This window comes from Heteronotia binoei, chromosome 14 (genome assembly GCF_032191835.1).
Source record: "Heteronotia binoei isolate CCM8104 ecotype False Entrance Well chromosome 14, APGP_CSIRO_Hbin_v1, whole genome shotgun sequence".
Classification (NCBI taxonomy): Eukaryota; Metazoa; Chordata; class Lepidosauria; order Squamata; family Gekkonidae; genus Heteronotia; species Heteronotia binoei.
The window spans coordinates 20,237,631-20,254,344 of record NC_083236.1 but is presented as its reverse complement, the minus strand read 5'-3'; the positions used below and the strand labels follow the sequence as shown (position 1 = coordinate 20,254,344).

General features: G+C 42.1%; 1 protein-coding gene across 2 annotated transcripts in view; it reads left to right on the top strand.

Annotated features, from left to right (window-relative positions):
- Positions 1-16,714, top strand: part of PHF21B (PHD finger protein 21B) — a 238,701-nt gene that overhangs the window by 161,560 nt on the left and 60,427 nt on the right. For both annotated transcript variants that reach the window (XM_060254364.1, XM_060254363.1), the window contains one exon: positions 14,947-15,039. In XM_060254364.1, coding sequence (XP_060110347.1) covers positions 14,947-15,039 — 93 coding nt within the window. The remainder of the gene's footprint in view (positions 1-14,946; positions 15,040-16,714) is intronic.

The window sequence follows — 16,714 nt, the reverse complement described above, 5'->3', positions numbered from 1 at the left end:
ATGTATATGCATGTCTGTGTGAGCCGCCCTGAGTCCACCTCGATGGGGAGGGCAGGATATAAGTGGAACAAAATAAAAATAAATAAATTTTGCATCCTTGGGCTGCCAGCGCCTCTCCAGGAATGAAAGGCTTTGCAAGCCAGCCAAATGATTTTTACTTTAAACATTTTGGAAAAGGTAGTGGGTTCCTCAGTTTTTCTCTTTTAAAGCTAATCCAATTTCATGTGCCAGTGACTGAAAGGCACATGAAACCTGATTATGGGAAGAAGGAAAACTAGAACCTGCTTATGGCACATAGAACCTGATTATGGGATGGAGGAAAACTCCACCCCATAGACTGCCCTGTTCCTTACTTTCATCTTCTTGTGTTAGTCTGAAGAAATTGGTTGAAATATAGCAGATTGCTACATCCAGCAACTCCCAGGAGTCAATTGCCCCAGTGAGATCACAAAAGTGCGGACTTGCAAATGGTTTATTCTAGCTTCACTTTTGAGTGTGTGTGTGTATATATGTTCACTTTCATTTAGTGGAAGTACAACTGCTGGGGAACTCTTTGAAGGCAAAAAAGAGGAGGAGGAAATGAAGACTATATTCAGAGGAACAGCACTGCTGTATTTTTATTATCTATTTGGAATGGGAAAGTGTCCCAGCTCCACCTCCAAAGTCTCCCAGCTCCACCCCCAAAGTCCCCAGATATTTCCTGAGTTGGACCTGGCAACATTATGTAAATTGTTTCACATAATATGTATTTATTTTATTAAAATATTTATACCATGCCTTTCCCTTGAGGCTTAAGCGGGTTTATACATTTAAACCATAATGTGGTATAACTTCATTAATGCTCCCTCCGCCAGCCTAAACCACATTAAAAACCCTAGAAAATAAACAGGCTTACAGTATCTCCTAAAAACTTCTTAGGATGGTGTCTGCACCTTCTTAGAGAGCACATGCCACAAAGTGAGAGACATTACTGTAGTGTAAAAGAACATTTTTTGCTAGATGTCGTGAGCACCTTTAAGTGGGTAGAAAGCCAGAAGGTAGCACCTAAAAGGTAAAGGTAGTCTCCTGCGCAAGCACCAGTCGTTTTCAACTCTAGGGTGATGTTGCTTTCACAACGTTTTATGGCAGACTTTTTACGGGGTAGTTTGCCATTGCCTTCCACAGTCATCTACACTTTCCCCCCCAGCAAGCTGGGTACTCATTTTACCGACCTTGGAAGGATGGAAGGCTGAGTCAACCTGGAGCTGGCTACCTGAACCAGCTTCCGCTGAGATCGAACTCAGGTCGTGAGCAGAGGGCTCTGGCTGCAATACTGCAGCTTTACCACTCTGTGCCATGGGGCTCTTAGGCAGCAGCTAGGGAACCATAATAGTTGCATGTTTCCTCCAGATCTCGGATTCTGGGCCATGAAGGGTTTTAAAGTCCATCACCAGTACTTTGTACTCAAGCACAAACTGCAATGCTGCTGTTTTAAAATAGGAACAATGCGTTCCTAGGGTTGCCAGCTTCCAGGTGGTAGCTGCAGGTCTCCTGGGATTACAAGTGATCTCCAGCCATCAGAGATCAGTTCACCTTGAAAATATGACTGCTTTGGAAGGTAGACCCTATGGCATTATATTCCATTGAAGTCCCTCCCCTATCCAGACCACAGGCTCCACCCCCAAAATCTTCCAGGTATTTCCCAACTCAGAGCTGGCAACCCTATGTGTTCCTGTTGGCTTCCTGGTTGTCTTCAAAGACAGCCCCACATAGAGTAGTTACAAAATCATCCAGATATTGATGACTTCCAACTACATACTTTTGGATGATCGCATTCATCAGCCTCATATAAATATTAAAGACTGTAGGTGGCAAAATAATGCAACCTGGAGGTGCTCACGACTTTCCTTCTCCTGTGCTTTTTTCATCAGACAAAAAGACTAAAAACACCAAAGGGCAACTCTTCCAGTATACCAACTCCATATTCTAGTTGTTAGATAAGAAGGGAATGGTCAGCTGTTATTAAGGCTGCAGATATATTTAGCAGAATCGACAGGGATGTCTCCTCGGCTGCCAAAATCCTCATCCTACACATTTTTGAGTAACATCAGCTGATAACAGATGGGCTTCTAAAGCTGCCTGGGGGGCAGGAGGCAGGCGGTCCAAAAAAGTGCATCAACACGCACACATCCGCCTCCTGTCCCCGTCCTGCCACTGGTTTGCCAGGAGCTGGCTCGAAAAGGCACCACTTTGAAAGTAGTGCCTTTTCACTGGAGTGCCTCTGAGGTGCCTCCCTGGCCGTCTGGAAGGCAGGGGAACGCCTGAAGAGCACCCAGGGAGCTGCGGATGGGATGCGTGAGCATTCCAGATGCTCCCCGGGTGCCCACGTCCCGCCCCTTTTCCGAGCACCGCCCAGAAGTTCCGGGGTGCTCAATTTTCGGCTGGCTGTTTTTGGGGAGGGTTGAAGCCGGCCTGAACCGGCCATCTGGTATCAGCCATCCTGTCTTAATTATATATATTTCTCTCATTCCAAAAGGAAAATATTGTATAAGGTTTTTATCCACTAACACTTCCTCCAAATTTCCATTCCAAAAGGAAAATATTGTATAAGGTTTTTATCCACTAACACTTCCTCCAAATTTCCAAACGGAAATCCTCAGGGAAAAAAAATTATCTTTAAAAAAAAAATCCTCCTGAGCGTAAACATCTCTAGATAGGCTGGATGCCACAAAACCTTTGCCAGCCCTCCCACCCCCAATCATGCCCACTCTGCTTAACCCTCCTCCCCTCAGTGGGCTCTGCTGTGTTAAAGACTTGGCTTTGAGTCAACCAAACACAGCAAGCCCCCCTCCAAGCGATGGGACACTCAGTGCCAAGGGCTGTGTGCTGGCTGGATGTTGCCACCCTGGGAAGTGCCACTACTCAACCCTTGGGAGCATCCTTTCCAGTTGGCCCAGACTTGTTGGGTGGATAACCTGGAGATGGCTGCAGATGCCAGAACTGTAGTGGTAGGGTACACTGCCCCTGACATAGCTTTGTTGATTGTGGGGGAGGGGAGGGGTTCATTGCCTCAGAACAGCAGTATATTTAGCATTAGAAAGCTCCCTATTATAAAGGCATTCTTAGAACAGTACAATGTAGCAAAAGGCAATGTAGTGATTTTTTTTTTTTAAGTTACATTGCTGACTTTTGTGTGAAATCCCCTAACCTAGTGAATACACTTGTTTCGTTATCTGGCCTTGTAACCATGTTTTTTGTAGTAAGGCCCTATTATGAATATTGTGATACGCTTTTTAAAAAGATGCAGTCTTGCCTTTTAAACTGAATATTCTCATATACAAGTTCCTATATAGTATGGAAATTATATTTACAAATGTTTCGCAAAAAAAAAAATGTATTTACGATGAAAGTAGGAAACTTGGACTCTGTCCTTCATGGAAGAATATGCTCCCCCTCCCCTCCGTCTGTGATATACAAAAATAGTTAAGATGTTTGTAGAGAATAAAGGTTTCGAAACAAAGGGTGATTGCTGAGTTCAGGTTCCCTAAGTATTTAAAGTGAGATTACATTTAAAGCTTGCATTTAGTACTTGGCTTTTATATAAGCAAGCTCAAAGTTGAATGCTGCGTTTGTAAAATGAATGTAGAATGAATCGGATTTTTAAAAAAAAAAGAAAAGAAAAAGAAAACACCCTGCAATTACTTCAGTGAATATCCATTCAGGTTAAGAATTTTCATCTTTGCTGTTGCCATAGTAATCTGTTCCCTTGTCACTACCAGATTAAAAATCCATTCTGTTGCCAATATTGAACATGTAACAGACAAAACATTTCCTTAAAATAGCTTTAGGTATCTTATTTGCTATGAGAAGCAGTATTTACTTTTAGAGAGGTATACATTTTTTTTAAAATGTAGCTATAATATAACAACACATTCTTGTGCAGAGGTAGTCATTCTAAAGTAGCAGATTTACTAAATGTCATTTATTTATTTTTTACTGTGCAATAGCATACTCTGAGGAGGCAGATTTAAATACATGCTGTATAAAAAGACTGTAATGAAAAACTTCGGTAAGTACTATCCATTATCCCTTTAGCAATGAAAGCCCCAGTCTGTTCTCTCACACCAATTGTTGATCAGGAAGGATTGATTGAGATCAAGGGGCTTTTAAAGCAGCAATCAATTGGTGAGAAACCGGCCAAATTTAAATCACAGATTTAATTTTTAAAATAAATTTCATTCTTTTGATAAATGAAGATGCGTACAAATTGGTTGCTATTCCCATAAAAACACAATTATTTTAAAACTGTAGTCTTCAGGGGGTACACGGGTAAGTTTCTAAAATATTTAAAGAAATATTTTTACTATTTTAGGGGGGTGGAAGAGACTTGAGTCATTGTATATTTTTAGATAAACATAATGTTTATGACTCCAAGTCATGGGATTTTGTATCCTCAGACTTAATGGGGTTGTGTTGACAGATGGTGGAATCAGCACTGGAAAGTGCTGGTTGTTTCCAGGGTGTCTTTCTGTTTTACTTTGCCCCCTTTATAAAACTGCTATGCCTGGACCCTCCCCACCTCATCAAATAGTCATCTTGCAACAAGCAAGGCTCAGTCATAGTTTTACATCAGTGGCCTCCATAAGATGAATAGTAAATATTCATTTTTTAAAAAATTAGCAGGCAATGTAATAAATATTTAAAATTAAAGTACTAAGCCAGATGGAGAGATCAGGTAGTTGCTGCTCAAAAGGTGGATCACCCAGAGGGATTTGTGAACAGCCACTGTGGTAACTTGTGAGTTGCTGGCCCAAGTATCAAGCTGTGGAATAAATTCGTGAAATGTTGGGCTGTATGATGACTGATGAAGATGTTTCTCCCACCAATTTCTTTTTTTCATTGAAAGAGAAAGAGGGTCATAAATAATAGTTTTATTTCTATGTTTGCATTAAATTTAGATTTACAGTTAAGTCAAATTACTTTTTAAAAGTTATTGCTTAGACTTGATTAAAAAAATAACATTGCTTAATTGCTAATATTTCTTGGCGCAGTCCAATGAAAGTGGCTCCAGCACCACCTTGAGCTGAAGACCACAGCAGATGTCTCTGACATAATTAAGAATTTCACTTCTGAAGCTCAAAATCCCAGATAATCATGCATCTGATCCTACATTTTTTATTTTTGCTCATATTGCTGTTGATGAGAACAACACAATTTTCAAATAGTGCTATTGAAAATGAATGGTCATGGTATCAATTGATTTTAAATGAGTACTTTGCTATTCTGTTAATTAAGATTCCACTTGGTTGCAGAGATCTTGCATGTTCTTTTCCTGGGGAATATGGTAGAGTTTCTACCCTGCTCCGTGCATCAGTTGTGATTGTTACTACTTTGTGGAGCAGGACTGCAAATGTTGCAAACATCTGTTGAATATTCATCTGTGGGAGATCCATTTGGATCTCTGGTCAGAGTGGAGGTTTAAATGCTTTTCATACTACAGTGGCTCCACAGTATTCCAACATTTTCATGGTGGATCTAGAACAGCATTTATTGAAATTCTACCCATTGGCATCTCTCCTTTACTTGAGATTCATCGATGACATTTTTATTGTCTGGACCCGTGGCAAAGAATCCCTCGAGAGATTTCACCAGGCTTTCCACAACTTCCGCCTCACCATCAATCTAACTACCAACACTACCCAAGAAATAAACTTCCTGGACACCACAGTTCAGATACACGAGGGACACATTCGTACCACATTATACCAGAAACTCTCAGATTGGCAAAGATATCTAAATGCCTCCAGCTACCACCCCAACCACATCGAACAATCCATTGTGCATAACCAAATCCTGTGCTATAGTCCCTCAGACAGAGGGACTGTCACTTGAAGGATCTGCAACAGGCATTTTTGCAACTACAATATCTTTCTGATATGGTAAGAAAGATGATTGGAAGGGCCAGAATGATAACTCAGGGACAGCTTACTACAAGATAGGACCAAGGAAAATGACAACAGGTCACCATTGGTGCTCACCTAAAGCTTCCAACTCAATCCAGTTCATTGCATTATTACTCACCAACAACCTCTGCTCGTTAGTGATGCTTCCATCACAAAAGCTCTGGAGGTGGCAACTTTTCTTACTCACAGATAGCTGCTAACCTAAAACGACTTCTCACCCTCAATGACAAACTACTTAACAATAACATGACTCTGGTACCAAGGCGTGCAACAGATCAAGATGCTCTCAAATTTTCTCTCATAATTATTTTATTTTATTACATTTTAATTTTTTAGATTTCTATCCCACCTTCCCTGCAAGCGGGTTCAAGGCAGGTAACAACAAAATCAAGAAACATTACAAACCAGTTAGCAACTATTTCCATCATGTGTGAAGTGGGGGTGGGGGATAGGCAGGTTTGCAAGCTCTTCTCCTCCACCACAGAGTTCACCTGGAGACCTAGAGTGGGGAAAGAGAGTGCAAGAGCTGAGGGAGCCACTGGAAGGAGGGATGGAATTAAGGAAGGCAATGCAGGGCTCTCCCTTAGTTTCATAGCTCTTGTAGGAGTTGTATTTAATAACCTTGGTGTTGAGGCAAAGAGTGATGCATAATGATGGAAACAGTGGTCAGTGAATTATATGATACATGTGTGTTTCCTTCTCCCACTGGTGCCAAAAAATAATTTCATAACATTTCCTTTTGCTGGTTTTATGGGGACTGTTGTTTCCAGCTTTTGTTTCCCAGCTTTTGTCCCAATAATAATACAACAAATTTTTAAAAGCCTCCTAACATATTCATGTTGTAAAGTACAGACATATGTATTTTATCTTTCTGTGCAAAGAAAGAATTAAGCGTTTTAATAAAGATATGTATGTGATGATTGTTCATGTCTTGGGGCTCTCAGACATCTGACATTTGTTCTATGTGGCTCTTACGTTAAGCAATTTTGGCCACCCCTATCCTATAAGATATTCTTGCTGCTTCATCATGAGTACATTGCCACCTTTACTCTAGCTGTCTCAACTTTAATTTCATAGCTCTGAGTATACCCTGGAGCTAGTTTGGCATGAGGGTGGACAGGGCACTGGAGAGCAATCTCATCAATGGCTTTGGAGAACCAGCAATGCCAATCCTCCACCAGCACATCTAATGAGGCACTGTGGAGCATCAGATCCCACAGAGCATCCTAGGGTCCCACAGAGCATTCCCCACTCTAGGGTCCATTAGCTCTGTAGAGCATAAATCTGCTCACCACCTAAACAGGGAGGGCCTGGTATGCTTAATGCGACCTTCAAGGTGAAATGATCTGACCATGGCATTGCCTCAGCAGCATCAACATTTATCCCCATCCCCCAAATCAAATCCAACATGTGGTCTGCATAGATGAGTGGGTATATAAATTAGGGGAGCCCTAGTGCCTCTGTGGTCTCGGGCTTGAGAGGATGCTGCATCATTGGCATGGACACTGAAACCCCCCAGGATCAGCAGCCTGGAGTGCGCCAAAGCCCAGCCCGATACAGCATCCAACAAGCCAGGTAGGCTATCTGGAGGTGCATTAGGTGGTCAGTACACCAACCAGATAGCCAAGTTCACCTTGGGTTCCCAGGCCAGGCCAACACATTCAATGCCAGCTATTTTTGGTGCAGGGAGCACCTTGAAGGAAAAGGATTCTTGGATGAGCAAAGCCACACACCCCACCCCTTTGCCCGAGACTGGCGGAGGACCGAGAACCCAGGTGGAGTAAGTTGACCCAGGGCAACCATCTCACCCTGCCTCACCCAGGTCTCAGTTACATAAGCCAGGCCTACTTTCTGCTCTGTGAGAAAATCTCAGAGAATTGAGGTCTTATTGTTAATAGACCAGGCATTGCACAGCACCAGTGTCAGAGAAGGGTATGTTTCCTTAGCCCCACAACCAGTATTTCTTGGGATGGGATGCAGGTGGGAAGAAGTCCAAGCATCACTGTATATCCATTTTTTTCCGTTTCTTCTAACAGAATCCCGCCTAGTCCCACCATTATATCTCCCTTGCCCTCCTATTACTGATATCCCTTACCCCTGCATGGCCTTCCTGCTTGATCTTATTGGCCTAGTAGTGGCCCAACTACGTGCCCAACTGGGAAATCAATAGAGCCTTAGTAACAACCTAACCTTCACACAATCCCAAGAAGGCGCACAATAAAACAAATTTAAGCAATCAATTGGTCAGCCTATTGGCATCTTAACTAGCCTCCTTCCCACCCAAACCCTCCCTTATTCCCTCCCCACCTAAACCTGAGTAAGAATAAAAACAAAACTACCTAACTAAATACATGATGGGTAGGAATGATACCCTGCCACCCTGCCTGACTAGACTTTCCAGCTAAACCAAATGTAAAAACCTAAAGGTAAAAAAACAATGAGCAAGTTAGTGGGGTCGAGCTTTTCCTATATATATTAAAGTAATCTGCTTAAAACTAATACATTAAGAAGCAGTGCACTGTAAGGTAGATGATGGTGATTGATGATGATGAAGAAGAAGAAGACGAAGACAGACAGACAGATAGATGAAAGTCCAAGGAGGTTGGACTAGATGACCCTGGAGGTCCCTTCCAATGCTATGATTCTAAAAGGCCAATAATGAGTATAGCGAAGCCATGGCCACACTTCTAGTATGTGAGATCAGGTTACACAAACTGGCACAGGATTGGTGCTGATGCAAGACCTGGTCTAAAGTGCAATTTTTCTCCTTAAAACTTATAAAAGGCCTAGAGATTTCCATTTCACTCTATTATGTTTGTATGGTCAGAAAGCTCTTTGCATGCTTCTCAAAACTGGGTTTAAAATACATACCAGTGTGTGAGACAGCTGCAGTCCTATGAACACTTTCCTGGGAATAAATCCCATTGAATAAAATGGGACTTCTGAGTAGAACTACTTAGCATTGCTCTCTTAAGTTTTTCAATTGGACATCCACAATTTTCCAAAATATTTCTCCTTGGGATTCTTTTGAGATCTTCTGCCTGCCCTCTATTTAACCAGGCCCTCATTCTATCTTTAATGCACATAGCAACGTAGACATTTCAGGAAGCCATCATTGGCTGCATGTAGGCTGCAGATAGAGAAGAGATTTGAAGTTATCTTTTGACTTTTATAGTTCTTTTTTATTAAAATGCTTAGTACCATAAATGTAGTAATAAGAAACTCATTTATCTTAACAAAAGTGCTGCTATAAACTATACCATGGTCATAAAATAACCTTTTAAATTATTGTTTCTGCTGGTATCAATAAATTCATACAAAGTGCTTAAAGGTCAGGCATTGCCAGAAAAATGTCTTTTCAGCTTGTTAATTAAAGGTTCATAATAATGCACACCAGCTTGCTCTTTGACAAGTGCAGGAGGGGGAACAGCCATTCTCAGAAATGGGAGGCAAATAGGCAGCGAGGAATGAGAGAAGAGCAGACCCAAATTCGACTGTCATCAATGAATGTCACGCAGGAGTTTTCTGCACCATTCAGGAGAAATGCAGGTGTTTTGTCAATGGCAACAAGACAATGAGTCATACAATCCTTTCCCATCTCTGGCCCCAAACGTGAACCATCAGCCTGCTAATCCCAGACAAATGCCAAAAGTTTAGAGATCACAAATTCCGCATAGCACCTCAACTTCCACTCGATTCAGCTGTGTAGGAGACGTCAGCAGAAGCTAATCAGCAACTTTCTGCCTTTATGTTGTCTGAGATTCTATCCAATCAAGAGTCAGGCCCATAGCCAAGATGGGGCCGAGGGGTCGTACCCCCAGGAAGTGTCAGGGTGCCCCTGCGTGGAGCCGCTGACCTTCCCTCCCTCCCCCGGCCACCCCTGCAGCTGCTTGAGGGACCACTGGAGCGGGTCAATCAGCAATTTTTCTCCAGGCCACTTTGGCCAGGGATCCTGGAAGGGAGGCCAGATTAAAGACCACCCGGGATCGGGCCTTCTCCGTTGCGGCCCCACTACTCTGGAACCAACTCCCGGAGGAGGTACGGGCCCTGCAATGTGTAAATCAATTTCGCAGGGCCTGTAAGACATACCTCTTCAAAATAGCCTTCGCCCATACCGAGCTAAGATAATGTCGCTGTGTATGTTTCTTCTCTTCTACTGAATTAAGATCTATTAGCACCTTAATGTTAATTTTAATGTAACTGCATATTAATTTTACTGTTTTATGTGATTTTATTATATTGTATTGCATTCCTATGTTGTGAGCCGCCCTGAGCCTGCTTGTGCGGGGAGGGCGGGATACAAATAAAAAGTTGTTGTTGTTGTTTATTATTATTATTATTATTATTATTATTATTATTATTATTATTATTATTATTATTATTATTATTTACCATCTTCTGGGCTTGGAGCAGGTGTCACTGGGGGTGTGGGGGGAGGTATTTTTGAGTTTCCAGCTTCCTCTATGAGTTTTTGAGCTTTTTTGATGACCCTGGAGGTCTCTTCCAACTCTATAATTCTATGATTCTCTGTGATTCAGATATATCTCTATACATTTTTAGAATGGTGCAGTAAGACCAAGATTAGGGGTGCCAGCTCTGGGTGGAGATATACCTGGAGATTTGGGTGTGGAGCCTGTGGAGGGGAGGGTTTGAGACAGGGAGGAATGCCTTCAAGTCCACCCTCCAAAGCAGCAATTTTCTCCAGAGGAACTGGCTTCTCTCATCTGGAGATCAATTGTAATAGCGAGAGATCACACAGCCCCACATGGAGACAGGCAACCCTAACCACAATGGTATTTCATTTCACAATGTGAGGGTTTGATTCTTGCAGAGTGGGGCCCTGCAGTACTGGGAAAGGGTGGGGTGGTGAATCAGGAGCTCCTTAATCTCTTTTGGCCTGTATATTCAGCATCCATTCTCCCCTTGTCAACATAAAGTGAATCAAGCTAACACATTACAGAAAAGTTCTTTGAAATTCTTAGTGGAAAGTAGCTGCATCTACACTCACTGTTCTGCATGTTAATGATTTACTTAATGCTGTTGATTTGCTGACAAATGAGATTTTGAAAGGAATATGAAAACTAAATTCCAGCACACAAGCTAAACTCAGCTGGCCCATAAAGCAGCACAACAGCTCATCCTGTCTGGTCATAGTCAGAGGGGGCACTTTGCACTAAGAGCCCCACAGATTGCCAGTTGACTTATCCAATGATTTTATGTGCCGGGTTTAACCTTTAATAGCTGGGTCCTAGGATAACTTAGGAAATACCTGGACAAAGTTTGAGTCCGGCAGCATCTTTAAGACCAACCAAGTTCTATTCAAGGTATAAGCTTTTGTATGCATGCATGCTTCTTCAGATACCTGTTCTTCTGTGTCTATCCCCTCCCAGGACATGAATTGAAGTCTGTGTTGCCTCAAGTCAGACTTGTTAGTTCTAGAAGTACAGCTTTGTATGTGTGTGTGTGTGTGGGGGGTGTTGTTGTAAAGTGCTATCAAGTCACGGCCAACATATGATGACCCTGTAGGGTTTTCAAGGCAAGAGAGATTCAGAGGTGGTTTGCCGCTGCCTGCCTCTGCATAGCAATCCTGGATTTCCTTGGTGGCCTCCCATCCAAGTACTAACAGAAGATGACCCTGCTTTGCGCCTGAGATCTGATAAGAACAGGCTAGCCTGGGCCATCTGGGTCAGAGAGAACTTTGGTGTCATCCTTTTTATGGAACTCCTTCCCAATCACAGTATGTCAAACTTTTCGATGCCCATTCCACCAAGCATATAGAGACAGGCTTGTTTCCCCGTTTGTAGTCAAACCAATAGCAGATGCCGACGGGGCGTGTTTGGAGAAACTTTTGGTGGATGCAAGTCCATCTATAGCTAAATTCTGCCATTACCTGGTGAAGTTCCATACTAAGAAACAAGAAATGGTAGGTTTTGTATGATCTGTTTGAATTTTAGGTTATAAACGATTTTATATATTTGGATTTAAAGGATTTTATATTAATTTGAACTGATTCTGGATTTTAAAATTGGTTAAATTATATTTTAGTTATCCCCGACCTGTATAGGTGTGGAAAAGTTTTAAGTATTTTATTGTATTTTATGTATTTTAGGAGGGGTTTTACATGATGTGTTATAATTTTTATATTGGTCTATGACCGTAATAAAAAGTTCATTCATTCAAACTTACACTGTAGGAGCATAGTTCCCTCTAAGCTGCACTAGGGGGCACTGGTGCACAAAATTTTAAAGCCAGCTCAAGGAATGTCTGTTTCAGCTCACAACCTCCATTGGAAAAAAATGGAGGATGGGGGCACCTTCTTCTGGGGCCTATAGAACTGGAACCCCTGATCCAATCTTTTTGAAACTGAGAGAATTTTTTTAGGAGAAGTGTCAGTAGCTATGCTGCAAAGTTGGTGCCTCTACCTCAAAAAACAGCCCCCAGAGCCCCAGATACCCCCAGATTAATTCTCCCTTATAGCTTATGAGGCCATTGTCTATGATGGCTCTCATAAGCTACAATGGAGCTGGGGGCGAATTTGCACACCCCTATTATGTTTTTAGTATGATTTGCAAGCTGCCTTGGGTTACAGCAAAAAGTGGGATATAAATATTTGAATAAATAAGTAGTTTGGGCAAGTTGATAACATTCTGTTTATTCGGTTAGGCAGGGTTCTGTTATACTTGTCCTGCAATGCTGGTTGTCATATTTCACTTAAAAAACCAAAGCAGACTGCAAGTCCCCCCTCCCCAAACCGGTAGGTTTTCTAAAGCTCAGCACAGGGCAACAGTCTGAGCCCAGAGCTACCAATAGGTAGCTTCCATCTTGCTGAGATTTAAAGGCACACACACACATTCCAAAACAGAAACAGTTGCAAGCTTCTGAACCAGCTTGAGATCTAAAGGCTCATAATGGCTGTTGAGGTGGTGCTTCCCCCTGCTGGCTAGCTGGTTGGCAGTGGGGAGAAGCCTGAAAAACCAGGGAATCCCCCACCCAAACCTGGGGACTGGCAAGCCTAGTGAAGCCCCATGAAAACATAAGTTTTTTTTTTTAAATTGCCTAACTTTGTTTAGACAGTGTGCCCTAGATATTTAATTCATTACACATGCCTTCTTTTTTTGTTGTGTTTTTTAACGAGTAATTTTAGTTTTGTTTATTTGGCTAGTAATTTTTCCTACTCTTATGCTTGCTCTGTTTTTTTTTTTTAATTGTCCTGAATTGTTGTTGGGGGGGGGGTTTGTCCTTCCACCTTTAATAACTTGCTAATTATCAAACATGTATGTTTCTCTCTGTATTTCTTCTCAATCTCCTAAACCTAAAACTGGGATGTTAAATAACAACTTGCAAACATGACTATGCACAGAATCCAATGGATACTTCACTATTACCAGGAGAGCAGTGAGATGCTAGAATCTGATGCAAGCAAATAAAAACCCCAAAGTATAACCAAAAATGAATGAAAGAAAAAACCTGGCATATTTTCCTTCTTTAGTATGTAATTTTTTAAGAATCTGATGCAAGCAAATAATAACCCCAAAGAATAACCAAAAATGAAAGAAAGAAAAAACCTGGCATATTTTTCTTCTTTAGTATGTAATTTTTTTAAACCTCAGCTTGCTTCCCATTTTAAATATTTAAACAACAGAGCTTTAATATGGCTTGTAAACATCATGTATGTGCTGTTTGGCAGTAAAAATTTCATAACTGAAGAATGCCATAATTTGTTTTCATTCTCCTGAGAGGCAGCTGCAGTACTCTGAACTTCTTCAGTTAAATAAATTGACAGCATTTTTCCAAGAGTGTAGGTGACAGGACTAATGATAGCTTCATTGGAAAACACAACCCGAACTCCTTGTCTATAGATACCAAGAAGAATGAACTTAGCAGTACAAAGCCGCTGTCTGGCTTCCCTTGTTCCCTTTGCCTCCCCTTTTTTATTGTTCGTTACTTTTAAAAAAAGAAACCTTTTTGTGTGTGGATTTTTATAGAATGAACCAATATCTAGAACTGATACTACACTTTCCTAGGCTGGGAGTTATCTTTTGTCAGATGTAATATTGGAAAAGGGGGGAAATAGAAGAATGGGAAATGTTTTTGATGCTTCTCCGCCTGTTGTTAACCTTGATTTTTACTATTGAATACTTGGGCTTGATTCTGATCTAAAATGAAACCGAAAAAAGAGATGGTGTCTTTTTTCTCAAATCTGTGGCACATGCTAAACTTGCTGTGTGGGCATGATGTTAGAATGAGGCTGCTCTATTCCATGCTTATGCCCTGGACAGCCACCAACAGTCCAGATTTCCTACCACATATACCTGCAATAAAATGGACACCTGGGGTGATTACAGACTGGGCCGACTCAGAGACGCCTTAGAAATCAAACAGAAAAATCCTTCCACACACAAACATCTGCTACCCGTCCTTGTCCTGTACTCACCCTGTCCTCAGGCCTCCGCAGTGTGGCTCAAAAAGCTACCACTTCCAAAGTGGTAGCAAATTTTTGAGTCAAACACCAGTCTCCTCCTTGCCATCTAGAAGTGGAAGGGAGCAAGTGAGGTGCCTTGGTGGTGTGAAAGTGCCAAGCCGCCCTAAGCTTAAAAAAAAAACTGTTCAGAGTGCAAGTGCACATAGTGCATGTGCGCATGAATGCACATGACCACTAAAATGTATGGGGGGGAACCCCAAGCCGAGTGACAGGGATGGTGCATGACAGTCATCTGATCACACCTGTGTCACCCTGTGGACAGGATGGGGACAGTTTGTGGGGGAGTGTGTGGAGGCTTCGGGATACCTCTTTTTGGGCCGGCCCAATTTGGGACGCCTCCAATCCAGCTCAAAATGCCTGACTGTTATCAGCCCTGGTTTCCTTCAAAGAAGTGATGCTCATATAGAAAACGTATATTGTGTGAGGCAGCCCTGGAATGGATGAAAGATGCAAAGAACAGTTGTTCAAAAGTGACAGTTGTTTGTTACTTATGCTGCACTCCTTTCTCCCCTTTTCTCGCAGGGTTTGGGAACCATTACTGCAGTGCCCATTAAAGTCCCTCAGGTCAGCTCCTTACAGAGGTTGGCCGGACAAAGACCAGCAGTGCTACCTCAGGTGAGAATATGGTTTCCACATACTGTGTAGTTTTATTAGCTGGTTTTTGATGTGCAGCCCGTCAGCCACAGGACAAGGCAATTCAAAGTGCTGTGGAGCTATAACTGCAAGAACTTGTAGAGAAAACCATCCTTGCTTCTCCACAGAGCAACTCTTGCCCACGGAACAGTCTTTACTATCTCTAGCTGGACAGGGAAGGGTACATACAAATAGGTGCTGAACAGATAATCTTCCCCTGACAAATCCTGTGTGTCGCTGGTAGCACTGATCAGGTGTTCAAAAAGAACAGGAACTGGGTTTAATTCTGGGTGTCCCTCACACCAACACAACTGACTGGTTTTCTATCAGGGCTGCACGCATGCAGCGATGGCTGCCGGGGCTGGTTTCTTAAACAAAACCAAAGCATTGTTGTCGCTTGTATATGAAAATGAACAACAAAAGTATGTGTTGTGCTGGTACATTGGATATATGGTTTAGAGTTCAAGACGGTCAGAGGGAGGGGGAGAAAGTCTCTTCCGCACACACTCCTAACTGCATGGGCTGGCACAGCTACTGCAGGCCCAGCCAGGCAAGAAACTGATAGATCAGTGTAGCTGGGAGAGAAGAGGATGTGCCTGACACTCAGGACACAGTTTCCAATACGTCTGAGGCACCATGCCACAGAGCATGCTGGGAAATGTCTGGGGAGGCCCACGTTTTTTTAAAACTTGAGGGAACCTGGCATTCAAATGGCAATTCAGTCTGACTCGATCAAAGCAGTGCTTCATTTCTTTGATGTTAATGCCTTGTGTGTAATCATGTCTTTTCGATTTTGAAACACTGATGGGAAGATTCAGTTCACACACACGAAGTCTGGTATTTTTGTTTTTAAGGATTTATTCACTGTCTAATTTTTTCTTCTTCCAAGACGAGCACTTACCAGCCATTACACATCAGTGGTCCTCCCCCACCCCTCACCTTGCAGTAATAACTATATAGACTTTCCTCCCCAATTTTGTGTTGAAAGATAAGTGGTCTTTCTCTCTTGTCATGCAGCACATACCTTTCTGTACCAAGCTGCGGGAAGAAGAGGAGGCTCAACTGAATGATGGTGGTGGTGGGGAGGGTCTTAGCAGGCAGGCAGTCTTTTTTATTGGAGTGGAGCATGACGTGAAGTCAGATTGCTGAATGCTGAAGGTTTCTTCCCTTGCTTTATAGTCTGCCTCTGCTCTATCTATGACTTGTGCTGAGGATGCCTCACAGGGGTTTTCCCACATTTCAATTCTGTTGTAGAGTTACAAGTTCATAAGGGTTTTTTTTTTCTAATTAATTCACTCTTACTGTGTTGCAATTTTATTGGAATTAGCTGTTCCTCCATCTCAAGAAGCTTTTTCTATTTTGGTCTTATTGGAATATATATATCAAAGACAACAATACAGACTGGTTTTGAACACTCTTTGTGTTGTCTGGATGAGTTCTCTAAAATCCCCGATTCTTTCTGTTGCTGTTGTTGGTAGATGCTATTCACATTTGTGAGTTAATCAGAATGTATACTGTTATTCAAGTGAATTATCTCAGAACTGTTGTTCTTTGTAATTCCAGTGGATAGACACCACTTCTTTTTTTTTTCTTGCTCAGAGAAACTAGGACTCAGCCTGAACCCAAAGGCACCAAGATGTTTCTTCTTGCTCACTGG